The 21,738-nt window shown below is 43.0% G+C and overlaps 1 protein-coding gene across 15 annotated transcripts in view; it reads left to right on the forward strand.

The window, feature by feature from the left end:
* CLOCK (clock circadian regulator) overlaps window positions 1-21,738 on the forward strand; it is a 110,479-nt gene that overhangs the window by 54,653 nt on the left and 34,088 nt on the right. For 13 of the 15 annotated variants that reach the window (XM_089302796.1, XM_089302807.1, XM_089302799.1 and 10 more), the window contains 5 exons: window positions 2,396-2,485; window positions 4,115-4,174; window positions 5,354-5,502; window positions 8,904-8,995; window positions 17,442-17,531. In XM_089302796.1, coding sequence (XP_089158922.1) covers window positions 2,439-2,485; window positions 4,115-4,174; window positions 5,354-5,502; window positions 8,904-8,995; window positions 17,442-17,531 — 438 coding nt within the window. In that variant the 5' untranslated portion in view covers window positions 2,396-2,438. The remainder of the gene's footprint in view (window positions 1-2,395; window positions 2,486-4,114; window positions 4,175-5,353; window positions 5,503-8,903; window positions 8,996-17,441; window positions 17,532-21,738) is intronic. The other 2 variants (XM_089302810.1, XM_089302809.1) reach the window with 2 other exon arrangements.

The following is a 21,738-nucleotide window of genomic DNA, read 5'->3' on the forward strand; positions in this document are numbered from 1 at the left end:
TAATTGTATATCACTGTGATGTATTAATATGAAACTTAAAATTTTTAATAATGTATTACTACATACTTGAAATTCCTCTTCAGCTTGTGTAGAATATAGCATAGGCAAGTGTGACTCCTGCTCGTCTTTGGATTGAAAGCATGGAGCCCAGGGTAGTCCCCCGTCACTCCTCCGTTTGTGTACCTGACGCCACTTAAAGGCGGGGATTCGCCTTTCAGCAGTTGCTGTAGGGTGCTTGGTTGGCCCTGCCTCACTTCTTCTGCCTTTCTCTTAAAGGAGGAGTAGGGAACCTTTTAGGCCCATGGGCTGTATAAGGCCCACAAAATCATGTGGTCTGGCCCTGCCAAGCAACTGCAGATGGGACTCAAAACTCAGTGAATCTTCAGCAGGCTCAATTTTCAGCTGATGATTTCATATGGCCTGTGAGTGATGTTGTAAGTATTCAAAGGAGCCTTGGCAACAAAGAAGTTCCCCACCCCTGCCAATAGCATGTCTGTCAGCTGGCTGCAAAGCAAAGGAGAGATCGTGGGCTAGACTGTTCGGGATACAGTGTTCAGTTGTTGAGTGGGGAGCAACACATTTTTGGAAGAGGGCTGTTAGTAACAGCAGCAGATAGCCTGTAAGCATTGGCCTGTGACTTCTAGGTCTTTCACGGTCAGCAAGGCCCTCTCTGTACTATCAGCCCTAAAACTCGGGATCCTCCTTTGTTTTTCTTTTGATGCTTTGTCCTATGTTCTATCCTTTGGTAATTAAACAAGCATATTGTTGTCTTACTGAAACTGATTTACCCCAATTGGCTGTCACCATTGCCCTATTGTTTTTGTTCCAGTGACAGAACTAGCCTGTTAGGACTGTGATGATAAACACGTCTGTTGCAACAGAGAAGTGTATTTACGGTGGTCTTTAAATTCTGTACCTTAACACTCAAATTCTGTAATTCTATGTTCTGTCCACTGATGTTACCCTAGACACTGTGTTTAATCCTGGTGTTCTTATTTTTACCTCTGACTCCCTCACTCATTCTCTTTAACAATTCTCTGGTATTCACAGTCCTGCTTCTGCAGCCATCACACAGACCGCGCGGTGTCACTAGTTACCAGTTGGGTAGGTACATTGGAAAACAGCGGTAGAATTTTTAGAACCTCGTGTTCTCATAGTACCTCTATTCTTCTCTGGTTTAGAGTTACACAGTCATTTATGTTTTCTAAGTTTTAAATTAAAAAGATAAAAATTAAAGTATAATTTTTTATGCCTTCAAAACTATTAGGCGGTCTGTTAGAGTTAAGGCGATTATTCAGTGTTTAACTCATGACTGTAGAATATAAGAATCTTGTATGGATAAAACCTACTGTGTGTTTTGGAAGTCCATGCAAAGTGCAGAGGGAATTTTAGACTTGTGACGCAGTTTTGAAGCACTGTTTTAGCTTCTCCCATGTGAGTGTGAGACCCTCTATAATAGGATCGTTCTTCGCTTGACTTGCCTTCACCCCTCCTCACCCTTCTCACTTAAGCTGTGCTAATTATAATTTGTCCGATTTTCTCTTAAGGAAAAGGCTGCACCTCTTGAGTTTCTCAAGGCCGGTGTTTTCACCTCAGGAAGGCCTGTGCCTTCTCTGCACCTTGCCATTCCTTTGCTTAGAAGCCTGCGTCTTTCAGTGTTTGCCTCTTCTTTTTCTCGGGTTTTGCTTCTCAGCCCACGGCCCGGCGGAACGGGGGGACCTGTGCAAATGCAGACTGTGACTCAGCAGCTCTGGGGCGGGGCTCCTGGGGGCTGCCAGCGCTGCTGGTTTCTGGATCGCACTTCCAGGAACAAGGATCTTGACTCCCTGATAAGCTCATTGTCATCGAGCGGTTCCTCAGACTCCCTCCTCTTAATTCCCTTGGGCACACTTGTGCCTTTCCCAGTGATGCCATTATGCAGTATGCCTGCCTTATACCTCTTAGAACTGTCCAGCTGTCTGGGTCTTCTCAGTGCAGGTTTTTGCCTGCAGAGACTGTGTCTTTCATCCTTGGACACCCAAGCCTGCCATAGTGTTTAGCTGAAAATAGGAGTTCAATAAATATTTATTACCAATTAGATAATATTATACAGCCTACTTGTGTAGTCCAATTTACTGAATATTAAGAGTGGCCTTTTAAATTTTATTATCTTTTAGTAAACAAAATGAATTATGAGCCGGATTTTTTTTTTCTCCTGTAGTTCTTTTTTAGAAGAAAAAAAATGTCAAATATGTCCCAGCCAAAGATATTTGCTTGAAAGTGATGTTTCAGCCTTTGGTACAAACAGAACATGTCGAAGGCACTATGAGATATACTTTATTCCTCAAGACAACTTCGTTTGTGAAAGTAAACTTCTTAGAAAACCAATGACCATTTGTTTTTCTTTTCACTCAAGGAGAAACACAAATGTCTACCACAAGACGGAAACGTAGTGTGTTATGTTGTTTACCGTAAGCTGCAGTAAGATGAGCTCAAGCGTTGACAGGTGCGTCTTCACTGACTTCTGTTTTGAAAGTCACTGTGAGAATAATGGGCTGTATCACTAAGGGGAGTTTATGTACAAGCATAATTACTGTTGCATTCTGTTTCCGTACTAAACAAAGATGGTGTGAGGAAGATTTGTCAGTACTTTGTACAAAGTCAGCAGCATGTTACTTGTGTTTTAAGTGGGTCTTGGGCTGTAATTTTGAGTGATTTGGTCAGAGCTGTTGTGAAAGAAATTGTAACAGTTATGAGTGTTTCCTTGAAACCTTCTAGAATCCCTTTTCTCTGTATTTTCTGGTGCCAGCCCCATCCTTCCAGTCATCTACATGTTTGTGAACAAGAAAAGCTAGCTGCAATTAGGACTTCATTACTCAAAATTATGATCTTTAAATTTACTTTTGGGGAAAGTGTAAACCCCCTGAATTTTTTATTCGAAGACTCCATTTTGTTGTTGTTTACATTTTAACATCTGACATTCCACAGATCTTAAAATAATTGATAGCAGTTTTTTTCTTTCATAGATAAACATAAAATAATAATGCCTTATAAGCAGTGGTGCCTTAAATTTGATTAAATAAAATAATATTTTAAGCACCTCTCTTTGACAGCTAATAAACATACTTCTGCTCGGGTCATCTAAACTCCGCATTATTCCCTAACACCTTGCACATGAGGAAACTGTTAGCTAAGTAACTTGTTGGAGGTCTCGTAGCATTTTGACCTGTGTTGGTCTTCTAATGCTCAAGTAACTGCTTTTATTACACCTGCTAAGTTGTGATTTTCTGATAGGTATTCTTTTCAGAGTTTTACAGCTAGAGTTGTACACAGAAATGACTTGACATCTGAGGGCAGCCCTTCTTTTTGTCCCAGAGCTAAATTATGAAGACCTGTACTGTGTTATAACTTAAGTGCCATAGGGCAAGGAGTTTCCTCAGACAGGCCTGCTGCACTAAGGCCATAGCTTTGGACTGTGCTGAGATTGGAGATGGGATCTGTGAGTAGCCGTCTCGAGGGGCTGTGTCTTCTCTGCCCCTGAGAAACATCACTACATATGATGCTGGCCTCTGAATGATTACTAGTTCCCATTCTAGGCCACATGATATCCAGAGATCTTCATGTTCACAGTTGAGTTAGTATTACAGATATGTACTAGAAAATAGTTAATAGTTACTGAAGTGGATTTGTGTAGTCTGTCAGCTTTACAAAAGTCATAAGATGAGGGGCTGGCACCGTGGCTCACTTGGTTAATCCTCTGCCTGTGCCAGCAGCCCATGTGGGCGCCAGTTCTAGTCCCAGTTGCTTCTCTTCCAGTCCAGCCCTCTGCTGTGGCCTGGGAGGGCAGTGGAGGGTGGCCCAAGTGCTTGGGCCTCTGCACCCACATGGAAGACCAGGAGGAAGCACCTGGCTCCTGGCTTTGGATCAGAGCAGCACCGGCCGTAGTGGCCATTTGAGGGGTGAACCAATGGAAGGAAGATCTTTCTCTCTGTCTCTCTCACTGTCTGTGACTCTACCTGTCAATTACAACAAAACAAAACAAAACAAAAAATCGTAAGATGCAACTGAGTGATTCCCGTGTTCCCTCGGTATTGCTGTTGCTTACTTTCTCTGTTCACTCTCTTTTTCCTTTTAGAGATGACAGTAGTATTTTTGATGGGTTGGTGGAAGAAGATGACAAGGACAAAGCAAAAAGGTAGTTCAACTTGAGACGTAAAACAGTAAATAGATGAATAATAAATACATGTAAGGAAATAGTCGATTAATGGTTTCCGAAAGCTGCCGTCTTAGGAGTGTAGGTTAACTAGCAAGGGAAGGACGGGGTGGGGCCGGACTTACAGATCAGCCTGCTGTCGATTTGTTGCACTTCAGGTCCTGCCTGTGGTCGCCTCGGCAGGGCCAAACCGCGTGGTTTTGCCGGACTTAGCACAGGCCAGACGTTCGTCACCTCTGGCTTAGGAATCAATTTGCCGTTTGTAAGCTAAGTAAAATTATCCTCTGGCCCTTTGGAAAAGTATTAGACTTTTGCCTAAACAAAAACTGAGTTAGAAAATCTAACTTCATTAAGCGGATAATTAGAGGTATTATGAAGTAATTGGGCTTATTTCTCTTAACAGCTGCTTGTTTACTGGTTAATGCTTTGTGTAGAATAGCAGTAGTCCACGTAGCACATCCATTCCAAGTGCTTGCTGTGTGTTAGAGCTTATGAGTAAGTGCTTAGGTGAGAAGATTTGGGCTCTGTGATCAGGAAGCCTGCGTCCTGGTGCGGAGACGACAGACAGACAGCCGCTTCCAGGTGTGCGCCGCAGGCTGGGACGTGACCGTGCAGAGCACGTGAGCCTGGGAGCAGCCGAGTTTTGCTTTCAGATTTTTGCTTACGATTTAAAATTTACATAATGATGTATAACTTGCTCCAATAATTCTAAATAAATGGCCTTTACACAGTTGACAAGGGTACTTTAGGAAGTCATGAAAATGCACATTTTCTTTTAATTCCATTTTTGTACAGACTTTTTGATGTATCCTCACATGTGCTTCACTACATGTATTTCATTTATAATAGTCTTGTAAATTCACAGTCTTTGGTAAATGTTAGATTAATTGAAACCTGAGATTTGAATGTACTTTGTACTATGGACACTTCCATAAAAATGTGTATCAAATACTTGGTATGTAAAATTTCGTTGATGATAAACTGAGATGACAGATTATTGCTCACATGAACTCTGTTGTTGGTAACCTAGGAAATAGACACTACTGTCTGTATTAACAGAAGGATATGCTGTCATTGTATCCAACTTGAGCACTGTATTAAGCTAGTCGTATAATGAAATGGATTACTTTAAAATTGCCTACTAATTTCTTACTTCATCAGAGTATCTAGAAACAAATCTGAAAAGAAACGTAGAGATCAGTTTAATGTCCTCATTAAAGAACTGGGATCCATGCTTCCTGGTAACGCTAGAAAGATGGATAAATCCACTGTTCTGCAGAAGAGCATTGATTTTTTACGAAAACATAAAGGTAAGTTTTTAACTTTGCAAAGTGAGTGGTGTTTTTCATAATTGACTGTCTGGAATAGCATAATGGGTTAGAATCTTGACTTAAGATTAGATCCTTCCTCAGCTTTTTAAAGAGAGGGGAATCAATTGCCTTTTTAAAGATTTACTGTTCTGTCTTTCATTCAACAAACATTTATTTGGTGCCTACTGTATCCTAGGTCCCCATGATTCAGGGTAAGAGTCCTGGCCAGGAGAGACAGCTTGTAAACAGGTGGCTACACTGCAGATGTTCACAGTGTGAGTAGTGCTTCTGAGCTGAAACTTCAAGGCCAAGAGTTGATGTCTCCACTGAGTCTTCCCTTCGATTAAATCGGGACACTGCATTTCACACAGAGGAAGCAGCATGTGCAGAGGCGCAGAGACTTCACTGCCACTGGAGCATTGCTGTTATGGAAATTATGGGTGATTTTGAAGAAAAAGAAAGCTGAGAGAGACAGGGCTTTATCTGTCAGCCCAAAAGATTGTTGCATTGTGTAGCCAGGAAAGAAGTCCTATTTTTTTTTTTTTTTTTTTTTATTTGACAGACAGTGAGAGAGACAGAGAGAAAAGGTCTTCCTTCCGTCGGTTCACCCCCCCCCCCAAAATGGCCGCCACGGCTGCAGCTACACCGATCCGAAGCCAGGAGCCAGGTGCTTCCTCCTGGTCTCCCATGGGGTGCAGGGCCCAAGCACTTGGGCCATCCTCCACTGCCCTCCCGGGCCACAGCAGAGGGCTGGACTGGAAGAGGAGCAACCAGGACTAGAACCGGGCACCCATATGGGATGCTGGCACCACACGCAGAGGATTAACCAAGTGAGCCACAGCGCTGGCCCCAACTCTATGTTTTAAGATAAAATATCTGTTAATGGAAGAAAATCACCATAACTAAATGAATCCTGAAAAGAAAATGTGAAGAATATTAGTTCTTTTGGTAACAGATCATAGATTTAAAAACCTGTAGGCCGGCGCCACGGCTCACTAGGCTAATCCTCTGCCTGCAGAGCCGGCACACCGGGTTCTAGTCCCGGTCAGGGCGCTGGATTCTGTCCCGGTTGCCCCTCTTCCAGGCCAGCTCTCTGCTGTGGCCAGGGAGTGCAGTGGAGGATGGCCCAAGTGCTTGGGCCCTGCACCCCATGGGAGACCAGGAGAAGCACCTGGCTCCTGGCTTCGGATCAGTGTGGTGTGCCGGCCACAGCGGCCATTTGGGGGGTGAACCAACGGCAAAGGAAGACCTTTCTCTCTGTCTCTCTCTCTCTCACTGTCCACTCTGCCTGTCAAAAAAGTAAATAAAAAAAAAATTAAAAAACAAACCTGTGAAAGGACGTTTCCTTTCTCAGAAGAAGCAAATGAAACCAGAGAACTTCTCCGCAGAGTAGTGACTATGCCTGTGTCGGCTCCTCCACAGCTCCCCTGGCAGTGCATTACCAGACTGATTTCTGCTCCACTGCTCTTTGGAGTTATTTTTGTTAATCTCACCAATGACATCAGCCTCCTCTCCCTCCATCCCCCCAAAAAAGAAAGCAGTAGCTTTTCCTTTTACCTCATCCTCTTCTACAGCTCTGTAGCTTGGAAATTCTGATTCGTCGTCTGTTGGCTTTCTTTTTCTGGGCTTCCATTACACTGTACTGCTTTCCTCTGTGTTCCTGACAAAAATCCAAAAATTCCCCAGGCTTAATCCTTGTGCTCATGCTACTCTTTCTCTAGATTGTCTGACTTCATCACTTCATCTATTGTGTGCTGTTAACTAGCAAATCTGGTTTTAGATGTGAACTTTGTTAGCCTTACATTTCCATGTAATCTCTAGAGATTTCTTTTGCATGTCCTCAAACTTGGTGCATCTGAAATGGAATTCATTTTATTTTCTCTAGCCTCCTCTTTCTCTTAACTTGCTTGTTTCCCCTTTTGTATCTTTTCCCTTTAGCTCATTGGAACTTGAGAATTGTTTTTTTTGTGTGTGTGTTCCTTAGTACAGTATCACAGTTGGCAGATTCTGTTGATTCTGCTTTATCTTCATTTTTATTGCCACCACAATCATTATATTTTACATCTACAAATAGTATTCTCACTGTGCTAGTCCCTCTTGTTAGACGGTATACTCATTAAAGTTAGTCCTTAGACGTAGGAGTTCAATAAATGATTGTTGAATGAAATGAGACAAAATGTGTGCATTTCCCCTTTACAACTAACGGATGAATTTTGGCGTCAAGTAGGTTAGTAGGTTAGGTTTTTTGGTTTTTTGTTTTGTTTTGTTTTGTTTTCCCCCAGAATTAAGTATGTAATTCTCACAGAAATTAAATGTAAAGTTAAAATGAAATTCGTATATACTTCCTCTAAAACTTGCCTGTCTAAAACTTGACCAGATTTGCATGTGCATCTAAGTCTTTTTACCTAAATGTGTATAATTGATGTGAATTTGAAAATCATAACCATGTTCTGTAGAATTAGTAGATATACTTTTTAGTTACGCTTCGTATTCCATTACAGGCCTTTCTAACATGCCAAATTTTAGTTGACGTATTTAGTATGCTGTATTTGTGTATCTGATAATTAAAAAAAATCAAAACAGCTTACTCTGAACTTTTCACCAGAAAACAGAGGATATTTTCTAGAGTACAGTCTGTGCCATAGGTTTTTATTCTGTCTGGTTGTTGTAATATACCTGCATTTAAAAATGAAAAAGCATTTGTTACCGGTGCAGTTCAGATTGTATCATTTATGAACACCTTTCTCATAACCAAACTTAAAAGTAAATGGCAAAATAAGATAGTAATAATTATGATAAAATGTGTGCCCCAAGCCAGGATCTCCAGATTTTTGACCAGCTGTGTGCCATTAAGAACATGTACAAAGAGAACAGGAAGCAAGTCCGCTCTGGGATGGCACGAAATCCTCATCTAGTCTTCTTGATGAATTGAGTAGAGCGCCTGAATTTGCAGGGTCCCTTGCTTGGCGGCAGGCAGGTCTGAAGTGACTGACCTTGTTGGCCCTCACCTCCAGACTCACTTCCTTTCTTGCTCTAGAGGTTACTGAATGACAGGCGGAGGAGGAGGATAGAGCAAACTTGATTGAACCTGCTTGTGATTCTTATTTGGCCACTGTCTAGCGGGAAGCCTTGTCAGGGCTGTCAGCAGTACAGGCTATCAAATCTGCCTAGAGAAAAGCCAGAGAGACTGGGATGGGCAAGAGCCTGGATCAAGGATATAGCTTGCCACGTCGGCTGCAAGGTTTCCTCAGGACAGAACCTGCACCTGCTCATGCGCAGCCTTGAAAACGTTAGTGTCTGTAGGTCTCAGCTTGGGTTTGCGTGGGAAGAGAGAAGGCAGCACAGATGTTGGTGCTCCTGGGTGCTTGGGGCTTGCCACTAACGTGTCCATCTGTTCACAGAAATCACTGCACAGTCAGATGCTAGTGAAATCCGACAGGACTGGAAACCTACATTCCTTAGTAATGAAGAGTTTACACAATTAATGTTAGAGGTATGTCCAGACTTAATTTTTCAAAGTTTTGTTTTCCTCAAGGAAAGAAATCATAGGGGTGATTGATTTTAGTATAGTGTTCACAGTATTGTTTTGGTGTTGAAATTTTTTTTTTTTTATCTTTTATTTAATGAATATAAATTTCCAAAGTACGACTCATGTGTTACAATGGCTTCCCCCCCCATACCGTCCCTCCCACCCACAACCCTCCCCCTTCCCACTCCCTCTCCCCTTCCATTCACATCAAGATTCATTTTCGATTATCTTAATATACAGAAGATCAGCTTAGTATACCTTAAGTAAGTATTTCTGGTGTTGAAAAGTTTTAATTCAGTGTAAATTTAGTAAACTTTGTCTTCAATTAAGTATTGTAAGCAAATAAAATGTGATAGAGTAATAAAGAATTTTTGTGTTTCCAGTATTATCTGAACTTCTTTCTGTAAATTTTTTTTAAAGATTTATTTGAAAGGCAGAGTTGAGGGGGGGGAGAAGAGAGAGAGAGAGAGAGAGAATCTTCCATCTGCTGGTTCACTCCCCAAAGGCCTGCAACAGCCAGGGCCGGACCAGACCGAAGCCAGGAGCCAGGAGCTTCTTCCTTGTCTCCCATGCAGGTGCAGGGGCCCAAGCACTTGGGCCATCTTCCATTGCTTTCCCAGGTGCATTGGCAGGGTGCTGGGTGTGAAGTGGAGCAGCCAGGACTCGAACAGGCACCCATATGGGATGCTGACATCCTAGGCGGCAGCTTTACCCACCACACCACAGTGCTGGCCCTTATTATCTGAATTTCTGATTAAAAAAGTAAAAGAAACATACAGCAACTGGGTTTTCCATCTGTGACTGTGCCAACAACATTCTCACAAAGAATGATAGATGTTACTCGTCCCATTATATATCATTATGAAATGTATGTGCTGTAGTCATTCATGCTGCTGTGGACAAAATAAAATAGAGTGTCTTATAAACAAATTTCTCTCTCCCGGTTCTAGAGGCTGGGAAGTCTTCAGATGAGTGTACCAGCAGATATCTGATAGTGGGCTCAGTTCATGGTTCCTGGATGGCAGTCTTTTCATTGTGTCCTCAGAGGAAAGGAGGGGAGAAGGAGTTTTAAGAAAAGGGACACTAATTCCATTTATGAGAGTTAGATTCTCATGACTAAGTTATCTCCCAGAGGCCTCACTTTGAAATACCAATAGCACTGGGGATTCGTTTTCAACATAGGAATTTGGGTGTTGTAAACATTCAGTCTATAGTAGTATCCTACTGGTGTAGTTGGCAACTTTTTATCCATAAATTAAGGGACTGGTGGTGTGGTGTGGTGTGGGAGAAACCGCCGCTTATGATGCTGGCATCCCATGTGGGCATGGGTTTGTGTCTTCTACCTCCAGTACAGTTGGTTTGAGGTTTTCCATCTCCAGTACAGTTCTCTGTAATGATGTAGGAAAGTCAGGGGAAGACGGCCCACATGTTTGGCCCCTGCCATCCACATGGGAGACATGAGGAAGCTCCTGGCTCCTGGCTTTGGCCTGGTCCCGCGCTGGCCACTGGGACCACCTGGGGAATAAAACAGCAGATAGAGGATTTCTCCATCTCCCTCTCTTTCTCACTCTGCCTTTCAAATAAATGAATAAATCTTTTAAAAAAATGAAAATCTTGATGAAAGCTTTTTAAAAGGAAATGAGCAAGTGTTCTTCTATGACAGAATTTTTCTTTTTTAAAGATTTATTTTACTTATTTGAAAGACAGAGAAAGGGAAGGAGATACATTTTCCTTCCACTGGTTTACTCTCCAGATGGCCTCAACGGCCAGGGCTGGGCCAGACCAAAGCCAGAAGCCAGGAGCTTCTTCCAGGTCTCCCACATGCCCGAGGATTTGGGCCATCTTCTGCTTTCCCAGGCACTTTAGCAGTAAGCTAAATCGGAAGTGGAGCACCTGCGACTGGAATTGGCACCCATATGGGATGCTGGCACTGCAGATGGCAGCTTAACCTCTTAAGCCACCACTGGCTCCTTCAGTTACTTTTTTAAAATATTTATTTAAAAGAGTTACAGAGAGCACGCGTTGGCCTGGTTTAGTCCTAGCTTTTGGGGACATTCAGAGAGAAAACTCATGGATGGATGATCCCTCCTTCTCTCTACCTTTGAAATAAAAATGAAAAGAAGTAAATAGAAATTTTTTTAAAGATTTATTTATTTATTTGAAAATCAGAGTTACATAGAGAGAGAAGGAGAAGCAGAGAGAGAGAGAGAGAGAGAGAGAGAGAGAAAGTCTTCATCAGCTGGTTCACGCCCCAGATGACCACACAGTCGGAGCTGCACCAATCCGAAGCTAGGAGCTAGGAATTTCTTCCAGGTCCCCCACGCGGGTGCAGGAGCCCAAGGACTTGGGCCATCTTCTACTGCTTTCCCAGGCCATAGTGGAGAGCTGGATCAGAAGTGGTGCAGCCGGGACTTGAACTGACGCTCATATGGGATGCTGGCACTGCAGGCGGTGACTTTACCCACTGCGCCACAGTGTCATTCCCCAAATAGAAATATTTCATATAGTCAGTTATAAAATCCACACAATTTTGAATCACACATACCTATCAGTTTTAATTTTCTGCTTTTTAATCCTTTCATGTTTGGATTTTACAGGTATTGGCCTATGCACATGAAATACAGAAAGTTCACTGTCCAATTTTCATGAATATTTTATTTATTTATTTTGAAAGGCAAAGATACAGAGAGAGAAGGGGAGAGAGAGAGCTCCCCATCCACTGGTTCATTCCCCAAATGCCTGCAATGGCCAGAGCTGGACCAGGCCGAAGCTAGGGGCCAGGATCTTCTTCCAGGTCTCCCACGTGGGTGCAGGCTTCCAAGCACTTGGGCCATCCACTGCTGCTTTCCTAGGTGCATTAGAAGGGGGCTGGATCAGAAGTGAAGCAGTTGGAACTCAAACCGACACCCATATGGCTGCCTGCACTGCAGGCGGAGGCTTAGCCTTCTATGCCACTGATGAAATTTTTTAAAAGCAAATAGGGTGATTTACTTTGGAGATAATAAAGACAAAGAAAATAGATAAACGAAAGTAGATGTAGGAAGAGTGTACAAGAAAGCGGTTAAGGTGAGAATATTAGCGGTTGTTAAATAATTCCCTGTCTCTTACCCTGTTTGGGTATGTTACTTTAGGTCTTCAGCATTTTATCCATATCATGTGTATATAAGGGATTTTCAAAAAGTCGTAAACATTTAACCCTCTTTAAATCAGAAAAATAGCTGAGCGCTTTTCACATCTGAACTCCTTTAACCCGCACAGCAGTCTCATGAAGCAGCAGTGGTGTCCGTGTATCACAGTAACTAGGAGTAGGAGGTAAGCTTCGGCCTCTCCTCCTTACTTCCAGGTGAGAGGGTGAAGGAGCACAGGCCTGAACTTGCCCAGAGTAGCACAGCCAGTAATGGCTCAGCAGAGGTTTTCTGCAGGCCGACTGGTCTGATCCAGTTCCCTCAGCCACTGTGCACACCACTGCTCATCAAGATTTTTATTTTCTTTGAAAGTTGTGGCACAGAATATTTAGCTTAATAGCCAATAATTGTTTTTAATATGTTAGTATACTTCCAGACAAATCATAGTTCCTAATTTTGTTAAATTTTTTTCTCTGAAAAGTGATTTGGGGGCGGATGTGGCCCAACAGGTTTAGTTGCTGTTTGGGGTGGCCATATCCCTTATTAGAGTGCCGGTTAGAATCCTGTCTGCTCCGCTTGGACCTGGCTTCCTGTCATTGCACACTCTGGGATGCCACAGCTAATGGCTCAAGTGCTTGGGCCCCTGCCACTCACATGGGAGACCTAGATGAGAGTCCTTGGCTCTGGGCTTTGGCTTGGACCAGCCCTGACTGTTTCAGACATTTGGGGAGTTGAACCAATGGACGGAGGATCATCAATCCATCTCTCTCTCTTTCTCCCCTACCCCCAACCCTTGCTATGCCTTTCAAGTAGATGAAAATAAACAAGCGCTTAAAAAGTAGTTTGACATTATTTAAAGTTATCTCTTTTGATATAACTATTAAGTTTAATTAACAATTTAAGCTAATTGTTTACTAATAAGCTAAACAGAATAATATCTTTAAATTTTTCTTTATGATGGAGTTTTTTATTAATTGCCAAGGTATATGTAATACACACATAGAGAAATATTGAAGAAAAAATGATTCAGATTCCAGATATTATAATATTATTTGTAGCCCACAACAGAGAAAGGTTAAATGTGTTAAAATTTTAAAATATAAATTAATTAGTGGCCAGCGCTGTGGTGCAGCAGGTTAAAGCCACAGCCTGCAGCACCGGCATCCCATCTTGGTGCCAATTTGAGTCCTAGCTGCTCTGCTTCTGATCCAGCTCCCTGCTAATGTGCCTGGGTAAGCAGTGGAGGATGGTCCAAGTGCTTGGACCCCTGCACTCATTTTGGAGACCCAGGCGAAGCTTCTGGCTCATGGCTTCAGCCTGACCCAGCGCTGGTCATTGTGGCCATTTGGGGAGTAAACCAGCAGCTAGAAGACCTCTCTGTCTCTCCCTTTCTCTCTCTGTAACTCTGTCTTTCAAATAAATAAATCTTTAAAAATAAATTACTTAATGACTGTCCTCATAGATTTTTAGGTTTATATTCCTGAAAAAATGTCATACTTACTTTTATTATGCTAAGAATATTTTTTGTTTTTAGTTTATACAAGCACTAGGTAAATGTACATACCAGTGCAAAAATGCCAAGATGAAGAATTTGTATGTGTTTGTATGTTGTAGCCCGAGGACATATGTTGGCTCAGTTTTGATGTTTACATGTCTAAGTAGTCTTTCCAGATGTGACTGAATGTGATAAAATCTCATTCATAATCTAAACAGTACAGATTTTGTTTCAGTGAAGTTCATTTGGCTAGCGTATAGTCTAGTTATTATATAATTCTTGGCTGGCTTGTATTGATCAGATTTGGATAGGCAGCTCACAAGAGCATTTTTAAAGGGATTTCGCGTTTCAGCTCTCCATGTTGGGAATGTGAACCCTGCTAGTAGGAGTGATCAGATTATTTAGCTCAACCTCTGCATTCTGTATGCGAGGTCTGGAGAAGTTGCAGCTTGTCCCTGATCAGATAGCTAATGGAATAATTGGAACTAAGATTTTCAAATTCACTTATTAGTAAATGTGTTGACTGTCCCGTCCTCCATGGCTACCTGTCCCTCTCCCGTTTGTTTTCTGAGGACTGTTTCTTGCCACCCTTGGAGGATTGAGAGTGGGGAAGTTAGCCTGCAAAGTCATTTCTATGTGAGGTCATCTCCTAGGATGTGGTTCTTAGCAGCTAGCATCTCTCTCCTGTAATCTGTGAGGGAAGGGTTGTGGATCCCGAGAAGATAATGCCTCGCTCCCTAGACCCTCCATTCCCATCGTCCTGGACCTATCGGTCACTAAGCAAACAGGAAGATGGGGTTTTTACTGAAGATCCTGTTGCCTTTATACCACAGAGAAAGGGATGAGCTTCAGGGCTTAGTCGGGATGAGGCTCTGTGCTCTTCTGTCTCTGTGTCTCTCTCTGACCTTCTTCTGCAAGGCCCCCCGTCAAGGCTGCTTTAATTTCCGGCATGCCCACCTGTCGTCTTAGGCGATTATATACCTCAAAAGAAGTACAGCCCTGGGTCTGTCCCGGATTAAATGGTGTATTGAGATGTTTTCAGAGCGTTCCGCTCCTTTGTCTTTGCTTTGAAAGAGGAAGGAGCAAGGTTTAGTTCTAGAAGTATGGTTAAGTTCTTAAGCGTTCTGATTCCACTTTGTTCTTTTCACAGCGGAGAGCTGCGTTCCAAGTCCTCACAAATAATGTATTAGCACAAAGGACGTCAATGTCCTTTCAGAGGGGACACAGTCTCGCCTTCATATGAGAAAAGCATATCATTTTACCCTAGTCCTTATGAAATAACATGGCATATTGTACTGAAAAGGCTTGTTTTTTTAATTATTAACATACAGTAGTTTTATTTGGGGGGTATAGTGTGATAATTTGACATGTGTACAATATGTAATGATCAAATCAGAATAATTAGCTTTTCATCTTAAACATTTATCTTTTTTGTGTATGTTGGGACATTTGAACTCCTCTCATCTAGTTCTTTATAAAAACATGTAGTAAATTATCAGCTGGACCCAATCTGCTGTAGTATTTTAGAACTTAATTCTCTTGTGGAACTGCGTTTTGGTCCTTACTGTCGACCCTCCATCTGACCCTGCTGCCTTCTCTAACCTTTAGTGGCTACTGTTCTGTTTCCTGCTTCTGGGAAATCAACGTTTTTAGCTTCCACATAAGAACTTTTTAGAGAATTAATTCATGATTTTGCTTAAATAGCAAAATGTCTACCATTTTCTTCCTACATTAACCAAGAATAGATTTCTCTGAGCAATTCTAGAAGATGGGTATCTTTTATCTTCAATAATTACTTAGAGTGTAAAGGAGGTTGCTCTACATCCCAGGTACGTAAGTGGAATACTACAAGCATTTTCTTTCTCTCTTTTTCTTTTATTCATTTGAAAGGCAGAGGTAGACAGACGGAGAGAGGGATTTATTTTCCCTCCAGTGGTTCACATCGCAAATGGCCAGGAGCCAAGAACTCCATCCAGGTCTCCCACATGGGTGGGAGGGGCCCAAGCACTTGGACATCTTCTACTTTCCCAGATGCACTGGCAAGGAGTTGGATTGGAGCAGCAAGGACTCAAACTGGTGCTTGTTTAGGATGCTGGTATCTCAGGTGGCAGCTTAACTCATTGTATCACAAACCCAGCCCCTACAAGCATTTTCTTGTTGCACACATACAAAATTATCTTCAAGTTTTCCACTGGGTCTCCCTCCCTCCTTCCTGTTTATGTACTTATTTATTTATTTGAAAGAGTTAGGAAGAGAGCGATTCCATCTGATGGTTCACTCCCCAGCTGGCTGCAGCAGCCTGGGTTTAGCTGGCCAGGTCTCCCGCATGGGTGGCAGGGGCCAGACACTTGGACCATCTTCCACTGCTTTTCACAGGCCCTTAGCAGTGAGCTGGATTGAGACTGGAGCAGCTGGGACACCAAGCAGTGTCCAGATGGGATGCGGGGGTCCCAGGCAGGACTTCACCTGCTGCACAGCAACACTGGCCTCGTGCATCTTCTTTCATTCAGCCTGAAAGGGTGCTCATTCCTCGCTCTCTCCAGTGCCTTTTCCTTCGTACTTGGTTCTCTGAAAACTCTTGTCCTGTCTTCTTCCCTTCCAAAGTCCATTAACCAGTGGCTTCTGGTAGCCTTCTCATCATCTGCTGGTTTCTAAACTGATTGTCATGTGACCTGCCTTCTGTTGATTTAACTCTTGAAAATCTCCAAAATTCAGTTCTCATTTTTTTACTTTTTACGTGGTTTGCTCGTATTTTACCCCAAACATCTATCTGCAGCCTCATTTATCTTGTCATTCTCTGTTCCGTTGACTGTTCGGACGAGTGCATTCTATCTTCTTCGTCATGTCCTTTGGCTTTTTTCACTGCCTCGTGCCTGTGTAAATAGGTAATTCTTTGAGGATTTATTTCTGACATGCTTCTCTCTTTTGCAGATCTTGTTTCTTCAACTGTCACTTCTGTACTTGGGATTCTGAAATGAGAACACTTGGTCAAACACACAGTATTGGACTGTTCATTAGTAACACTTCGTCCCCTGCTCTGACTTCTCTCCGGTGTTCTGACGTCGTGCTTCTCAGTGCTTGCCTAAGTCCCTTTTTCACTATGCCGACTGCTGCTTATTTCCCTCGGATTTCCATTAAATGCCCTAATTATTCCAAAAGCCACTGAGTTTTTCCTGACTCAGTTCTTTGTTCCCTCTAAATTCATTTTACACACTGCACCCAGACCTCTCTGGTTGGAGCACAATACCTTGCCCTAAAATCTTTTGTTAGCTTCCTGTTTTGCTTGCAATAAAGTCTTACAGACCTTCACTGGGAATCCAGGGCCTTTTCATCATCTGTCATGAGCCTGGTTTTCCAGTTTCCCACTGCTCCACTTTACTTTCTCCTCATGTCCTCTTACATGTGCTTTAGTCATATACCTCTTCAGCAGATGCAGTATAATGTCTTCTCTGTGTGCTTGAGACCTATTATTGATGGTATGTTTGGAGATGATAGCATCTTCAGATAAACCATAGTATATATATGAATATATGATTGGATCATATAATGTGCATAGTGATAAAGATAGAACATTAATTTCTTTTAAAAAGCAGCTGTCTAATAGACGGCCAGGGAGTGATTTTTCTCCTCAAGAAGTATTTACAAATGCACAAAGATAGTCGCTGAGGTATTGGAAGGGGGAAAGCTAGATAATTCCACATCAAGTCCCTTCATTTATCTTGGATTTTTATTTCTGTCCTGTGAAATACTTTTTTCTTTTCATTTAACTGACCATTATGTTTAATTTCAGGCTCTTGATGGTTTTTTTTTAGCAATCATGACAGATGGAAGCATAATATATGTGTCTGAGAGTGTAACTTCATTACTTGAGCATTTACCAGTAAGTATGAAAATCCTGTAATCTCTTATGTCTGTTTCTAAATATCCAGACGAAAGCACTAGGTAGTGGACCTTAAGAGCAGTGCTGAACAGTGAGGCTGATGGTGCGGATGGAAGCTCTCAGTAAGTTTTGTTTTGCGTGGCTGTGTTGCCTCAACTCCGTTAGGATCCTCTACTCTGTAGTAACTTTATTTCAGGTACCACCTTGTCTAACCTCTCTGCTTTTTTTATTCTAATACCAGCTTTTCAGAGTTGCTTTTTGTAATCCATCTGGTGAATATGTTCAATCACTAGGAATATCTCAAGAATAACTAAATTTAGACCGGTGCCGCGGCTCACTAGGCTAATCCTCTGCCTGCGGCGCTGGCACACCGGGTTCTAGTCCCATTTGGGGCGCCGGATTCTGTAGTGGTTGCTCCTCTTCCAGGCCAGCTCTCTGCTGTGGCCCGGAGTGCAGTGGAGGATGGCCCAAGTCCTTGGGCCCTGCACTTGCATGGGAGACCAGGAGAAGCACCTGGATCCTGGCTTCAGATCAGTGCGGTGTGCCAGCCGCGGCGACCATTGGAGGGTGAACCAACGGAAAAGGAAGACCTTTCTGTCTGTCTCTCTCTCTCACTGTCCACTCTGCCTGTCAAAAAACAAAACAAAAAAACACAAAGAAACTAAATTTATACTGTGCTACTGACTGCAACTAGGGGAACTCATAAACAACTTGTTGAAAAGCATGACTTAAAAACAATAAAAATAGTAAATTCAGAACCTTAATGCTATGTGCAGCAATTCACAATGCAATAATGACCATATTCAATTCATTTTCAGATTTTCAGTTCAACTGAAAGGGTATAAAGAATTAAGGTGTATTGTATAATTTTTATTAGGATGATGAATAATCATTTCTCTGTGTGTGTGTGTGTGTTTGTGTGTTTTGTTTATTTATTTGAGAGGCAGAGTTGGAGGACTTCCATCCAATGGTTCACCCCCCAAATGGCCACAAGAGACAGGGCTGGGCCAGGCTATAGCCAGGAGCTTCTTCCAGGCTTCCCATGTTGGTACAGGGGCCCAAGCGCTTGGGCCATCCTCCGCTGCTGTCCCAGGCACGTTAGCAGGGAGCTGGATTGGAAGCAGAGCAACCGGGACTCGACACAGCACCCAAGTGGGATTGCTGGCCTTGTAGGTGTCAGCTTAACCTGCTGTACCGCAACACCGGCCCCAGTGCCCATCTCGTGGAAATCTTTAATAATGCAAAGGGAACTGCTCTGTAGCTGTCTTTTTCAAGAGACATTGAAAAGTAGTGTTTCCTTTTCTCTGGTCTCTGCTACTCTGGACTTTACATATGAAGAGAATGGACTCCCCACTCAACAGATTCTGAATGAGCAGTTTCTTAATGAAAGCCAGGCAGTGATTACTGATTTCTTTGGTTCGCACAGAAAATGACTTTATTGCTCATACAGGGACTTTGTTTTCCAGTAAGCTAAAATTATAGGTGCTAAATCCAATCGAAAAAAATTTTTTGAGGGTTGGGGCCAGTGTTGTGGTACAGTAGGTTAAGCCACTGCCTGAGATGCTGGCATCCATATGAGTGCTGGTTCAAGTCTCAGCTGTTCAACTTCTGATCCAGCTGCATGCTAATGTGTCTGGGAAAGCAGTCGAAGGTGACTGAAATGCTTGGGCCCCTGCCACTCAAGTGGGAGACCTGGATGGAGTTCCTGGCTCCTGCCTTCCGCCTTGCCCAGCTCTGGCTGTTGTGGCCATTTGGGGAGGGAACCAGTGGGTGAGAGATTCTGTCTCTGCCTCTGTCTTTGTCTTTCTCACCACCACTCTTTGTAAGTCTTTAAAATAAACAATTGAGGGTAAATTTAGATGATACCAACATGTAGGCAAATTAACAGGGACAGGGAAAAGGACAGACTAAGTAAATTTTGGGGGCAACTTTTTTTTTTAAAGATTTATTTATGTGAAAAAGTCAGCCGGGTCTCAAACCAGCGCCCATATGGGATGCCAGTGCTTCAGGACAGGGCGTTAACCCACTGTGCCACAGCACCAGCCCCAAGACTGGTATTTTCTGTCCTCTGTTTCACTCACCAAATGGCTGCAACAGCAGGAACTGGGCTAGGCCAAAGCCAGGAGCCAGGAATTCATTCAGCCAGGTCTCCCACATGGGTGGCGGGGCCCAAGTTCTTGTCCGTCTTCCACTGCTTTCCCAGGTGCATTAGCAGGGAGCTGGATGGGAAGTGGAGCAGCTGGGACGTGAACCAGCTCTCTGATACGGGGTGGTGGCATTGCAAGCAGCAGTTTAACTTGCAACACAACACTGGCCCTATCTAGTGCATAGTAAGAAAACTCAGGGAAGGAATTGTTTTATAGGATCGAGATAGATTAAGTAATTGATACGAGTAAGCAAGTACAGTTATGGTTGTATTTGTTTTCCTTTCGGTTGTGCGTTTGTAGAAACAGTATGCTCTTTAATTTAGTCATAACCGGGGGGTCATTTGCAATATACTCACACTGTTTAAACATCTGCTTTCCTTGAAGTCCATTCAGTGTAGCTGCCCCTCCTCTCTGACCTCCTGTTAGTGGACAGTGAGCTCCACGCCTCTCATGTGTGCCTGGTGTCCTGTGTTGGACAGTTATGGCAGTTGTAAACTTCAGGGCAGGCCTTTCCTTGTGTGGCCTCGGGAACCCCAGTGAGTTCGCAGAGAGGCCCTCCAGGGTTATTTGTTGAATGTATGAAAACGAGTTGGCTGTTTTAAAACCCCTTCCTGCTGGCTCTTCGTCTTCAGTGAGGGGAGTGTGCCTGCAGTTTGAAGTGGACAGCATATGACAGCTCTAATTGCAATCAGGGGTTTAATCATTAACATTCTCTGCTCGATAAAAACGCTCTCACCTTTCCATTCCCTCTTGGATTATTTTTGTTAGAAATTCTTTATTTTAGAATCGTTTTAAAATTTATAGAAAAATCAAGAAGATGGTATAGAGTTCCCAAATGTCCCATACCGAGTTCTCTTTTTTTAAAATTAATATAATCTGGTTTTTTAAATTTAATTTGAAAGAATTAGAGGAGGCAGCGCCAGAGTATGCATCTTCGGCCTGCCCTGCCTTGCTGCTGTGGACATTTAGGGAGTGAACCAGCAAGTAGAAAATCTCTGTCTTCCTTTGCCTTTCAAAAAAATAAATTTAAACATTTTTTAAAAGGAACACAGCTGTTTGAAAACATATATCCAGAATATACTTGTCATTTTTTGGGAAGGAACTTTTGGTGCCTTTTTTTTTTTTTTTTAAGAAAGATTTACTTATTTATTTGAAAGTCAGAGTTAACACAGAGAGAGGAGAGGCACAGAGAGAAAGAGAGATCTTCCATCCGATGGTTCACTCCCCAGACAGCCACAACAGCCGGAGCTGCGCCGATCTGAAGCCAGGAGCCAGGAGTGTCCTCCAGGTCTCCCACGTGGGTGCAGGGGCCCAAGGACTTGGGCCATCTTCCACTGCCCTCTCAGGCCATACCTGGATTGGAAGAGGAGCAGCCGGGACTAGAGCCAGCGCCCATATGGGATGCCGGCGCTTCAGACCAGGGCGTTAACCTGCTGTGCCACAGCACAGGCCCCAACTTTTGGTGCCTTTTAAGCAACTATTATTTAGAGTAATCATTTGTTTAACTGTCGTCGTTGTCTTCCTAATGTCAAAGAGCTAAATCAGCAGGACGTATACCTCTTCATGGAAGTGATTGAGGTAAAAGGACCCAGAGAGCTGTTGTATTACTCAGCTTTTTGTCACTATAACTGAAGTACCTGAGAAGCTGCTTATGAAAGAATACCATTTATTTTTGCCAATACCAATTATTATTACCTCCTAGTCTTGGAGGTTCTCAGGCCAAGACTGGGCAGCCCCACTGGGGTGGTATCCGGTGAAGGTAGTGGGGTGCAGGATCCCGTGGTTAGCCAGGAAGCAGAGAAACCCGGGGCCTGGCCTCCGTGTCCCTGTGTCTTTCTACAGAACCGCCGTGATCTGAAGTGGGGGCTCCTCCCCAGCAACTTAATTCAGTTGAATCACTGCCCAGTGGGCCCACCTCAGGCAGCACAGCTGGATTAGGTCTCACTGACCCACTGACCATCAGTGGAAGACTTTGGGACTTAAATGTCTACATGAGCTGGAGAGCCAATTCATGTTCAAGCCATAGCAGCCAAACCATTTTTTTTCTTCTCTTTCAATTG

Source organism: Oryctolagus cuniculus, chromosome 8, assembly GCF_051225735.1.
Source record: "Oryctolagus cuniculus isolate XC-2025 breed Fujian yellow rabbit chromosome 8, ASM5122573v1, whole genome shotgun sequence".
NCBI classification, from domain to species: Eukaryota; Metazoa; Chordata; class Mammalia; order Lagomorpha; family Leporidae; genus Oryctolagus; species Oryctolagus cuniculus.